Source organism: Alosa sapidissima, chromosome 3, assembly GCF_018492685.1.
Source record: "Alosa sapidissima isolate fAloSap1 chromosome 3, fAloSap1.pri, whole genome shotgun sequence".
NCBI lineage: Eukaryota > Metazoa > Chordata > Actinopteri > Clupeiformes > Clupeidae > Alosa > Alosa sapidissima.
In genome coordinates this window covers 27,042,935-27,056,304 of record NC_055959.1, presented here as the reverse complement: position 1 = coordinate 27,056,304, position 13,370 = coordinate 27,042,935, and the positions used below count along the sequence as shown (strand labels likewise).

Sequence of the window (13,370 nt, the reverse complement as noted above, 5' to 3'; positions counted from 1 at the left end):
ATGTATGACAACATAAATAAACCCAATGTTTATCCAATGAGCTGTGTGCTTTATGCCTTTACCATTATTATTCAAATAACTACTGGCTAACAAATTGATAATAGTGAAATAATGTGAAATATACCCCCATAGTCCCCCATATTGCGAGGTGATTTCCTGAATTTGGCAACAATTTCGACCATTCATAAAGGATAATGGTGGGCCACCTAAATATTATCTAATTTACTTCAAAATTTACCAGGAATGTTTTTTTGCTTATATTATATATGTATATATCAATAATTACACTCTTGTATAAGGTCCTACACATTTTAGACTCTGCTTTAGTGAAGCTGTGGTAATCCTGTTATCTCGCACATGATAGGCTTCATCAGATTCCTAAAAACCATAGTGCTGTATTAAGCACATGTCTTCCCTGTGTCCAATGCTCTAGCCACACGTTCTGTAGCATACACTACTCAGAGACCTTGCCTCCCAAGCACACACACTAACAATTCTGTCTGCAGTCTGAGACAGTCTGGGGCTGGGCACAGTTGGCATAGTTCTGTGAATTAGCATGCTAATGTATGGAGGATGCTACCGGGACGCCGATACCCACTCTCAGCAAAACCATTTACAACTCAACAACAACGTGCTCTGTGAGAGAGAATGGGAAAGTATGATTATTCCCCCGTCAGATTCAAACACACACACACACACACACACACACACAAAACCAGACACCTACAATCACACAAAACCCCATGCACAGACAGACTAGCACAAATACACTCTCCCCGTACAAACAGACTCAGAAAATCAACACAGCGGGGATGGGTGCAATATTTACATAACCTCTAGAACTTCCCACCAAAAGTCTGCGGGGGTGACACCCACCAGCTGTCTATCGCCCTCACCGTCTCACACGGAGGACAAACATTAACACACTCACTTTAATTCAATTCAACTTTATTTACGGAAGCGGCATGACAAACAGGCTTTTATTGGCAAGTTGTGATTGTGCACAGAGGCTCATTAGACGAGTGGAGGCCCTCCTCCAGCACCCAGCAGGAATGCCACCGGCTCCTGGCACCCCTCCGCTAGCATACTAATCATACGGCTCTACTCGCTTAATACACACACACCATCCAACATAGGCACACAAACACACAAATACACACACACCCTAGTGTTTCCCACAGAAATGGATTCAATCTGTGGCGGTAGCTGACTTGGACAACAAATGTATAATGTATTTGAGTGCCTGTCACTTTAAGACGTTCGTGAGGGAACCGTTGCACACAGTTAAAAGACTGCTGATGTGTGGATGCAATTCATAATGTTTTCTACTTAATTAGTTAAAATAAAGGTGTCTAGTCACAGTTGCAAGGTTTTAGAATGTTGCATCAAGTTGCTTTATAGAATGTTGCAGCTCATCTCGTCGCGAATCATTGGTGTGAATTGGGCTTAAAGGCACACTATACAGGTTTTTTAGCTTAATATGCAAGTTTTTTAGCTTAATTTACCTTCATTTAACAGCTTCAGAGTCATTGGAATGGTTATGACTTTTTTCGGGTTGAATGGTGGCCGTGTCGCTTCCCCCTAGCGCCTGTGAGCGGAAAAACCACCCTTGCAACTGTGGGCCGGCAGGCCGACGGCCTCAGTGTCAGGAAGTATACAGAGTGTAACGAATTGCTTTACTGCATTCAAATACACATACACGCCAGACACCGGTTAGAAAAAGGTAGCGATGGAGTTTCTCAGACATTCGTCATGACAGACCCAGCGAAAAAGAAGCAAAAACCGAGAAAACAGTAAGGAAATTGGCAATACTGCATAGTTTACCTTTAAGCCAGTATGGTGCAGACTGCAAACGCTAACGTTATGGTTAGATGGCATTAAAGGACTGAGGTGAGGAAAAGCTAGAGTTACAAATTGTATAACTTTTTTCAATATGAACTATGCCTATATGTCCGACTTAGTCATCGTTCAATTAATCCCTTTTGTTTCAAATTTGTATATAGGCCGATGGTAAGCTTGTTTTTATGCTGGCAGGGGTTCGCGAACGCTATTCTTTATTCTAAATGCGTAGCGCCATGGCGATAAAGAAAAAGAAGTAGGCTGATTTGAAATGTAAGCTGACTGTTGTCAAATTTGGTAAATAAAATACAGGAAAAACTATATGGTTCATGCTCTCTCATGCTGTTTCATTCATGCCGAAAAGGAGGGAGAATGAAACATTACGCACGTTCCACTTTTACATAAATAATTCCTGAACGGTTTTGGTCAGGGCTGATAATCCAACTGTATTTGACAAAGGACAGATATAGGCTAGGTTGCGACAAAATATGAGCTTTCGGTGTGATACAATCTCTTTGTAAATTACGCTTGATTAAAATGTGTTTCATCTGTTCTGGCTATCCCCGCTATTTGGATCTTATCTCACTCAATGAACAACATCTCAACACTAAATGAATGATGATCCGTAATTGTCATCAGATAGCCTAGTCATATGGGTAGACATTCAGTGTGTTTGAAATAATTAATTCGATAATTTTGTGTAAAGGGAATTAAAGGCCTGTCTCTAATACTAGCCGGTGCAGTTTGGCGATTTGGGAAAATAAAAGGCCGGGCTATTATTTGGAGTTTTACGCTATTTGCGCAGCATGGTCACGATGCTAAGAGGATTTAATAGTAATTTAGCAGGCCGTCTTCTATGCAATGCTTCTATGTGGCAACAACAATCCTTCAACAATCGTTAATGTTTTGTTAAATGCACATGCAGAAGAAGGGCAGCGCCGCAGTGGGTTCGTTACAAGAGAGAGCGGGGCGGGGCAAGGAAAGGCTGCGTGCGTAAAAAGCGCAGCTCAATGAAAGGATTTTATCTTATCCTTAAGTTAAATAGTACAATATAGCAAATAGTGGCGGCCGGTTTTAATTTCGTAGATTACTCAACGTATGGGAAACACTGCACCCACACACACACACGCACCAAATTGCACACACATATACATATGGATAAGTGCGCGCACACACACACACACACACACACACACACACACACACAAGTGCATAAAAGACAGACACACATTCGCCCACGCACAGAAGAAGACATATGTGCACATGTATTGTACACACTGAAACACATTTACCAAGACACACACACACACTAATGAACTCAAGCACAGACGGGCAGGACGGCTTTGCTCTACTGTGGCATGATTCAAAAGCTCTCTCTCAGACCCTTTCTTTCCTCCACACAGTGGCCCATTGTAGCATTGTGTGAACATGCTCTCACACCTTTTGTGAGCTCCGCTCGGCGATGCGGCCTGCATCCTCCATCAAGCACGCCGCACCGTGCCCATTTCCTCACAGCCCACTCGGAGGCCATTTATCAAGATGTCACTCATATGCTGACTACAGTCCCTGGTGTGTCACAGTGCTGCATACAGGTTTGTGTGTGTGTGTGTGTGTGTGTGTGCGTGCGTGCGTGTGTGTGCGTGCGCATGTGCGTGTGTGTGCGTGCACATGTGCATGTGTGTGCGTGCATGTGCATGTGTGTGTGCATGTGCATGTGTATATGTGCGTGCGTGTGTGTATGTGCGTGTGTGCGTGTGTGTGTGTGTGTGCGTGTGTGTGTGTGTGTGTGTGCATGTGCATGTGCGTGTGCATGTGCATGTGTGTATGTGCGTGCGTGTGTGTATGTGCGTGTGTGTGTGTGTGTGTGTGCGCGCATGTGTGTGTGTACAGTATGTGCGTGTGTGTATGTGCATGTGTGTGCGTGTGCATGTGTGTGTGCATGTGCATGTGTGTATGTGCGTGCGTGTGTGTATGTGTATGTGCGTGTGTGTGTGTGTGTGTGCGCGCATGTGTGTGTGTGTGTGTACAGTATGTGCGTGTGTGTATGTGCGTGCGTGTGTGAATGTGCGTGCGTGTGTGTATGTGCGTGTGTGTGTGTGTGTGTTTATGAGAATGAGCACTTACGTACACACACACTGTGCGTGTGTGTTTGGTTGTGTGCGTGCCATGCACACATTGTTTTTATGCATTTATGTGTCTTTCAGCAGTTTCACCACCACCCCCACCCCCACCCAAAAAAGCCTAAAGGGAAAAAAAAAAATCAGCGTTTTGCTCTCCATAGACAGCAAAAACAAAGAATGATAAAAGCAAATGGGATTAGAGAAATGTGTAAGAGTGTGTGTGTTTGGGGGGAGGGGGGGGGCAGACAGAATGATGGGGCGTCAAAGTGTCAATGAGGTGTGCCACAGGAAGCAGGGCGACAGGGGAGCTGCTGTCACTTCCTATGATGTGTCGACGTGCCTCGCCTTTTTTCACGCAACAAAACAAGGAGAGCGCAATGGGGAGCCCAGGCAGTCAATAGAACACTCTAGTCTGGAGTCAAAAACAGATGACTCACTCAAATAGAGGGAGAGAGAGAGGGAGAGAGAAAGAAAGAGAGAGACAGGGAGGAAGAGAAAGAAAAAAGAATGATAATGTGAGAAAGAAAGAGGGAAAGAGTGCACTTTAGGTCTCATCATCAGGTGGTAACTAAGGGAGAGGCAGTTCCTAAAGACAGAAGTTCAAGCAGCGGCTTCTTCCTCTGGTGGAGGCCATGCAAGCAGAACAGCAGCGGCTCCTCAGGGGCAGCCCCCTCAGCGCTGATGGAGAGCAACAAGCCAGGAAGCAGCACAGGCACCACACGCTGAGCCACAGAGAAAAGCTCCCAGACGTAATTAAGAGGAAGTGAATCTCAGCAAATGGGAATGGGAGTGTTGATCGAGGCACAGCTCCCCCACCCCAACCCAACCCCCAAGACCCACGCAGAGGGTGAGAGCAGAGAGTTTTTTACAGGTAATAAGGGTGACAACAACTTGTCCAAATAAGGCGTACGAAATATCACAAGAAGAGCACCAGAAAGGTTTTGCAAAGACAGAAAACTCTCTCAAACACTGAGGGAACTATCAACTGGTGTCTCAGTGTGAGTTGTGAGATGTAGGACTTATTCGTTGTTTGGTCTGTGTCTGTGCGTCTGTGAGTGTGAGTGTGTGTGTGTGTGTGTGTGTGTGTGTGTGTGTGTTCCCTGCTAGGAAATAGCCTATTTCTCAGCACCGACGTGACAAAAACCAAGACGGATGTTTTCTTTAGGCAGCCTGAGGGCTGGGAGCAGCAGCAGGTGTGTGAGCTCGCCTGGCGCTCCACCTGCCACTTGATCACGGGAGCCCGAGCGCCAGACGAATGGCTTCGCTACGGCTCCTACTCCATCTCCACACCCCCACACACGCTCCAGATTCCCCTCCTCATACACCACCCCCATCCCTCTCTCCATCCAACCTGAGAGAGGGGGGCAAGGGGGAACGCAGCCGCAGCGGTTCATCTCAGCTGCGGCTGCATCTCGCCATGATCTGGCACTAGAGCCCCGTAACACCTGAGGGGCGCACCTGCGGCGAGATGCCAACAGCGCTCTGGCATCGACTGACTGGGCGATAATGCAGGGTGCGGCATGACTCAGGGGACTCTGCCACCTGCTGATGATGAGCTGGCGGGGACTGGAGGGACACAGTCAGGCGGCGCCGCCTTCCAAACTAGCCTGCCCTTTAATAGTGCTTAAGCACCACATGCCCCCTTTACTGGGTTTCCTTGATAAGCGGAGATATGCTTAGTATTTCCTGCCATTTCTGAGGGGGTTTATCAGACAGAGAGAAAAAGTGAGGGGACAAAAACAAAAGGGAGAGTACTAGGCCCATAGTCACATAGTAGGTACCTTTAGCAATGTAACTGCAGCCTGAACATCAGGTTGGAAGGCGTCTAGACAGACTTGGAGATCATTTATAAACTTGAAAAAAACACCCTAGACAGACCCAAGCCAGAAAGGATAGGATAGGATATTCCATGATGTGGTAGTCCTGTGTGCGCGGTCATAATCAAAGTGGTATATGGATTAACCTAGCACCTAGCAAATATGACAATGAGAGCCACTTTGACAGTGAAGCCTCAGAAGAGGTCTCTGAGGGCCTCTGGAAAGGGATGCAACCTGGGAAATGGAGTAAACAGCACACAACTAAAAAATATCTTTGGAGATGAATAATGCCACTGTACACAGAAATCTCAAAGAATGTCAGTGAGACATAGACTGCAGTAACAACCCAACTCAACCCAGACTAAGACGTGCCACACAAGGTCCTTTCTGTCACAGTTTCTAGTGACACTTCCTGTGACATGACAGGCCTATTCCTGAGCGACACACTGGGGATGAGAAGAGCGGACAGGAAATGACTTCACCTTACTGTCACACTGCTCTGGGGACTGACAGGTGGGTCAGAACGAGGCTTCCTTTCCCAGTGACACACTTTACCGTCCAAGGCCCATTTTAACAGATAGTGAAAAATTACAATGCACTGCCCTATGTGTGACAGCGGCTAAGTACACAAAGAGAGATCAAACTCATTATCATACCAGATAGCACACCATGGAGATGTGTCAGATCCTCAAAGCTCTGGTAGATGTCACTGATTTATCAGGTAATTCTGACTCTGATCCAGTATGTGATAAAATATGGCTAATGAGTGGGGAAAACCAGGTACTTGAATGGCTCCGTTAGACTACAGGTTGTGGTGGATGCTCCGAACAGAGATGACAGAAACAGATCTAAGCACACGAGGGGGTACACGGCACACAACACTGGCCCACTAATCAGATGCCTGATTGTAATCATTTTTCTCCAAATTGAATGGTGGGTATAAAGCCAGCAGCTTGTGTTTCAACCAAAACATTCATAATCAATTAAGCTTAATCAGGAAGACAAACGCTGCAGCTTGCAAACATCAGGTAGAGAATAATAACACTGAACATTTCCAACACATCCAACATTGAAAATAAATCAGTAAAAACACATGTAAAACCATATGAAATAGCCCATTATTCTCAACCATCCACTCTCAAAATAAGGATCTGAAAAGCACAGCCTGCTAAGTAATGTAGCACATTCAAAAGGCATGGAGGAGAGCACGAACTCATGTGCCCTCACCACTTAGCAGGGCCACAGCCAACCCACAGTGCGCTAGGCAACAGCCATGAAGAGGAGGACGATGAGGAACAGGTGAAGCAGAGGTAGAAGAAAGAGAAGAAAGAGAAGCAGAAGAAGGAGTAGAGAAAGCCAGTGGCGGTGTCTTACAGTGCTGAAGTCGCGGTGGCTGCACTCCTGGCCCTGGTAGCGGCAGTAAAGCATCATTTCCTGCAGGTCGTGGCCCACGCGCTCGGTGAACTCGCGCATGCTGAACGGCTTGGGCCGGTAGGTGCCCGAAAAGTTGGCGCGCTCGGCCAGGAAGGCCAGCACGTGCGGCTCGGCCAGGTGTGGCTCGGGGATCTGCAGGTGCACGTCCAGCAGCTCCAGAAGCTCGCCGGCGTGGTAGAGGTCGTTGCGCGTTAGCCGGCTGAAGCGGTAGGCGTTGAGGTTGCAGACGGTCACCGCCGGGAAGGTGAGGCTGCCCGACACCACCGCGTCCACCGAGGTGACGTGCGGGTAGGACAAGAAGTAGGCCAGCCGCTCGGCGCTCTCCAGGGCCAGCAGCAGGAGGCCCGCCAGCAGGGCGGCGCTCCAGAGCAGGCGACGGGGGGCTGAGAAGCGCCCGCCGCGACGGTGGTGGTGGCCGTAGGGGAAGACGTGGCGCAGGCCGTGAAGCGTGCTGCGCTGGGCGAACGCCGACCAGGAGGAGGCAGCGGCGGTGGCGGCGGAGGACGAGCCGGAGGGCAGGGGGGACGAAGGGATGCCCAGCGGGCCGCCGTGCAGTGACCCCAGGGCCACCACGCTGGCGCCGCGCTCACGCATGGCCTGGCTCTCGCAGCTCTCCTTCAGATCCATCGCAGCGGCGTCCAGCCACGACGCGGCCCAGGTGCCTGCACTGGACAGCGCTTACACATAAACACCTACGGACACACAGACAGAGAGAGGTTTAACCATAGAGGAGACAGAGAGAGGTTTAACCATAGAGGAGGAGACAAATCACTAACAGGAAAATGAATGGAGCTCTATGAGGGGAATCCGTAACACTAAAGATGGCGGACTCTTGAACGGAAAGTCCTGCCCTGTAATAGCCAATTGCATTTTGGAAATCCCATGATTTTGATATTTACATTGTTCAACTCAGATTGAAACATCAACTCAGATTGAAACATGGATTCACATGCTGTACTTGTAATGTCCATATGACATTCCTATTAAGAGTTACGGATCTCTCCCCATTCCCTTAGGATGAGATAGGAGCCTGATCTCGTTAGTCCGAAATAACTGCCCAAAGGAGTTGTCAAAATGGCCACAGAGTGGCACGACTTGCCTGAAAGGACTTTGGTTTACCACCCATTTACTGAATCAATAATCAAAGCATGGCATCACCACCCCATTGAAACAGATGATACATGACAACCTACATGTATTATACTGGCAGATTAAAAGGAACAAAACAACTGAAACATCCCACCTCATATATCAAAAAGAGACAGAGAGAGAGACAGAGAGAGAGAGATTTATTGACTGGGAGAGAGAAACACACTGGCTGAGATAGTAGCATCCTGCAGTTATCACTAACTACACATCTAGTCTACACATATAATTAAACCAAGATAATCAAAGAAATGATTCATTTCATAAAACCACAGAGAGTTCTACACATTTTCAAATCTGTAGACAAAGAAAGAGATGCATGCATGCTGAAAGGAGATTTTCATTCATACACATGAGAAAGATAGTGTGCCAAAAACAGCCAATTGGCTGTCTAAAAGCAAAAAGGGTGACACAACTCATGCACAACACACACACACACAAACACAAACACACACACACAAAATGAGGACACAGTGTGAGGATTAAAAAACAGAACTATCGCTAGTGGAGAGAAAAAGGACAGGGGGAGAGAGAGAGAGTCTGAGAGAGAAAAAAGAAAAGAGAGAGAAGGAGTGAGATAGAGAGAGAAATGCAGGCATGCTGGACACAGATCAACTGGAGGGAGGGGGGGGGTGAAGCCCCTCTCTCTCTCTCTCATCCTCTCATTCCATCTTCCTCTCATCCTCTCAAATTTAAATTCAAATTCAACTCAACTCTCTCTCACCCAATCATCTCTCCCTGTACTTCAAAATGCATCTCATCCACCCTTCTCTCTACACCCAGATTTTGCCCTCTCTTTTAATAACACCCAAGCCAAGACATGATTTAGCTTTTTATCCATTTCCTCTTATTTATCCCTCTGTCTATCTTTTCGCACATTTCTCTATCACTCACTCGCTCACTCACCCACTGGTCTTGTTTACATTGAGAGGGACACAGTAGGGAAAGCATTACAAAGACACACAGCAAGAGCAAGAACAGGAGCGAAAAGCAGAGCTCGCAGAGCAGAGATCAAAAGGATGACAAAGAAACGATCACAAGCCCAACTGCTTACACAAGTGTGTGGCCACCCCCCACACAGTCAGATGCTGCTTAAACGCACGGCTACAACAACACACACGTTACATACTGGACACTGAATGGCAGGACTAAGCATACACCTCACGTGCAGTAAAGCGGAGTGGCAACCAACCATGTGCAAGCATGCATGCAAGTTTGCTTGTGTGTGTGTGTGTGTGTGTGAGTGTTTTTGTGTGTGCTTGTGCCAGAGAGAGAGAGAGAGAGAGAGAGAGAGAGAAGGAGGGGTTAGTAAAGGCCAGGGACAGAGCTGCCCTTGGCTCCCAGCCGTCAGTTTGCAACGTGCAAGCGTGTGTGTGTGTGTGTGTGTGTGTGTGTGTGTGTGTGTGTGTGTGTGTGTGTGTGTGTGTGTGTGTGTGTGTGTGTGTGTGTGAGTTGCCAAGGCGATTCCCGTCCCCTCCAGCCAGACGCCGGCACGCTTACCTCCTCTTCCCAGAGTATCCACGGATGCAGGGAATCAGCAGCAGGACCCGCACAGCAGAGACGTTCTCTCGCACAAACGCACGGACGCACGAGTGCGCTGGAGAGATGGCGAGAGAAAGAGAGATAGAGAGAGAGAGAGAGAGAGGGTGAGTGAGGGTGAGTGAGTGAGAAAGAGCGAGAGAGGAGAGAGAGGAAAGGGACAGAGGGCGTTCATACATGCAGGAACACTCACTCGCAATTGTGCCACTCGCTCACTCACTCACTCTTTTTTTTTTTTCTTTGCTCAGTCTGTGTTTCAGCGGCTCCTCTTCAGTTGGCTTCCGCTTTTCACTTGCTCTGCCGTTTCTCTCTCTCACTCGCTGGATCTTGTGACCCGCCGCTCGAGGCGAAGCCTGTGACGGAAGGATGCAGGACACATATTGCTGGAGACGGACAACAACAAGGAGGAATGAACGGGGAGGGGTGGGGGGGGCACGTCTTGTCCAAGAGAAGATGAAGAGAGGGCAGAGGAGGAGGGGGTGAGGAGAAGAAGGGAAGGAAAGAGACAGGCAGCAGATAGAGAGAGAGAAAGAGAGAGGGGAGGAGGAGGAATGGAGCGTCTACACTGTAATACATTATGTGTTGTGCCTGACAGGCTGCTATCTCAGTGATTTGTGCATGGATTGTGTGTGTGTGTGTGTGTGTGTGTGTGTGTGTGTGTGTGCAAAATAAATTCTAGGAGAATGTAAATGGCAAACACAGACATCCAATGTGAAGTATGTGTATTTCTTTGCACAGGGTGTGCACATGCATGAGAGTTATAGATCAAAATGTCAAAGCAACATTGACAGAACTGTGAGCTTGTGCTACAGAGAGAATAAAATGTCAGTGTGTGTTTGTGTAGAAAGAGTGTTGAAAAGAAGAGCAAATCTGTGAGACTGTGAGATGTGGAAGAATCTGTTCAGCTATGTTTACAAAAAGCAGAGAGAGAGAGAGAGAGAGAGAGAGGAGGAGACAGGAGATATGAGGCAAAACTATGTCTGACATGTAATCCAAAATTACATGGAAGAAAGGAACTCTGTATGAGAGAGACCGTGTGTGTGTGTGTGTGTGTGTGTGTGTGTGTGTGTGTCTGAGAAACAGAGATGTAGAGAGGAACAGGCCAAGACACATCTGGGTTGGGTAGGGCTGGACATGGAGAGATATGAGTGAAGTCAAATTGAGTGGCAGATTGTTGAAGGCCCCTTGGAGTGATGCTGGAGTGATGAAAAGCTTTAAGAAAGTTGAATAAAAGTAGATCAAGGTAACGTTCATTTAAACAGCCAAGCCAGCTTGCAAGGATAGACTAGACAAAAAGAACAAGTCAGAGAATGAGAAAGAGAGTGTTTGTGAGTCCCTGATGGGCAATATCAGGTCAGATCAGATGGATAGTGAAAAAAGTTCATGTCTACTTTAGGCCTACACAATATTCACCCATCAACCCACAAGAAAGACCAAAAGTGTTGTACAAAAATAGTATATCTTCAATACAGAGGAGGCAGTGATGAGGCAGTGATTCAAACCACATTATTTGAATTCACAATGTCTGTCTGTTTTTATTTTATTTGTTTAATTCTGGTATAAATGTCTAGTTATGTGAGACTAGCCTATTATGAGGCATGTGGGTAAAAATGGTCACGTAGCAAAGGTCTGACATGAAAAAAATATCTTTGTAGTTTGCCCATTCAACATCTCTGCCTTGCTGACAGGTGGCGGGCCGATTGAATGAGATGGCAATTACATAACGCCCCATATAGAAATCAATCTCGCCCCCACCCCGCGTCAATGGCCACTGTCACCAGCTGACACGAAAGTGTAATTGCCATCCACAAAAAAATAAATTAAGTGATCAGCAAATGTCTAACCCTTTGTCGGGATTCTTTGACATCTCGCCCAAAAATGAGCGGCGATTCGTGCGTTATTAAAAACCAATAGGCCTATCAGGAAAAATGAGATTGTAGCCTATAGGCCTAGCCTACTATATCCACGACCACGTCTGTCTCGTTTAAAAATGCGTCATGAAACTGCTTCAAATGCCTGACACAACCTAATGACTTGTCATTGTTCCCCCATGAACTATTTCATCACGTGGCACTCTGATCAATAATTTAAGATTGACAGCTGTCTTTCGGTGCTTTGCTCTTTCATCCAGGAACAAAAGGAAAGACGAGGTGCAATTCAAGTAGCCTACAACTCACCCTGGTTTTTAACAGATTTGTGTCCACTGGTCAATTTTAACAAAGAGGTCAAGTGACAATTCCCGCACTAGCATGATTAACAGACAATTGAAAACAACGAATCGTCACGAGCATAGACATCTATGGTCACGAGATTATGGCCTGGATAAAAGGCTCTCCTGCATTTCATAAATGCGCACACGTCGCCCCCTAACGGTTCACATTTGTCATCCTTTGATGATTGAGAGAATCAATAACCGAACGATTACCACCACTTCTACCAAAATTATTACTTATTTAAGCATGATTTTCATATTCTGTCTGGTTTAGGCCTACCACCTATAATCCACAGAAATGCACATTTCAACGGCAAAACTTCTCTCAATCGCTCGCGCGCTCACTTAGCCATCAATCATTCTCAACATCCACTAACACACTCACACGCGCGGTTTAGTAGGTCACCCAGACGAATCCACCGAGGATTTTGGCAGCATAAATATTTTGGGCTCACAGCGGCTCCTTGACAGCGTAGGCTAATAAAGGTGGTCCCTGCGCTTTCAGTGACGAGGTTGTTAAATGGATTAGCCGTCTTCCGATAAAACCCGTAACTTATTTCCTCATGTTAAAATTATCCTGAAAGAACATTCTGTTAATCAGATTTTTTAGTTTTTAGTCGATGATTTGCCAAGGTCCAAGGACACGGCAAGAGTTCCACTGTATTCTAATTGCATGAAGTTTTAGCCTACTGAGTAGGTTAGGCCAGAGAGGGTCAAAGCGGAGCTAGTAATCAAGGATCTTTGGTTAGGCCTACAGCACGTCGAAACAGGTGCCCTTTGGGGGCGACTGTGGTGCATGCCTTATTTTCGCATTCTGATCTGTCCTTCAGAGAACAACATCCACTCGTCATAATACCTGACATTTAATTGGGCTCTTACTGTGCAAATTAATTCGTTTCAATAATTATAAAAGAAGAGGCAATAGACTAGCAGCAAGCCAGTGTTAATGGCAGGTGTTGGAGTGAGACATGGCAACGTTTGAAGGTGTCACAGAAAGCCAGCCAAATCTCGTCAGGGGGTAAGTGACTGGCTCTGAACCCCGACTGAAATTGTTGGCCTGAAGCCAAGGACTTCTGCTCTCAAGTAAGGTGTTGCAGTAGCCTAGTGTCATTCTATGGGCCAGAGAGGAGCGATATGAACCATGGATAATTTATGACTCTATTGTCCTTTTCGGTTTCTTATTTGTTAATCGTCACCATGCTAAATATTTTCAATTTTAGCCATGATTGTTTAAGATTAGAAAATTATGGCCAGATGAATTGA

The 13,370-nt window shown here is 46.6% G+C and overlaps 1 protein-coding gene across 1 annotated transcript in view; it reads right to left on the bottom strand.

Annotated features, from left to right (window-relative positions):
* The window catches only part of asic2 (acid-sensing (proton-gated) ion channel 2), a 387,486-nt gene extending 375,343 nt beyond the window's left edge, over window positions 1-12,143 (bottom strand). The window contains exons 1-4 of the mRNA XM_042084878.1: window positions 12,073-12,143; window positions 10,120-10,248; window positions 9,857-9,953; window positions 7,151-7,902 (exon numbers count right to left, since the gene is read on the bottom strand). Of these exons, the coding sequence (XP_041940812.1) occupies window positions 7,151-7,837 (687 nt within the window). The 5' untranslated portion in view covers window positions 7,838-7,902; window positions 9,857-9,953; window positions 10,120-10,248; window positions 12,073-12,143. The remainder of the gene's footprint in view (window positions 1-7,150; window positions 7,903-9,856; window positions 9,954-10,119; window positions 10,249-12,072) is intronic.
* Between the last annotated feature and the right edge of the window lie 1,227 nt (window positions 12,144-13,370).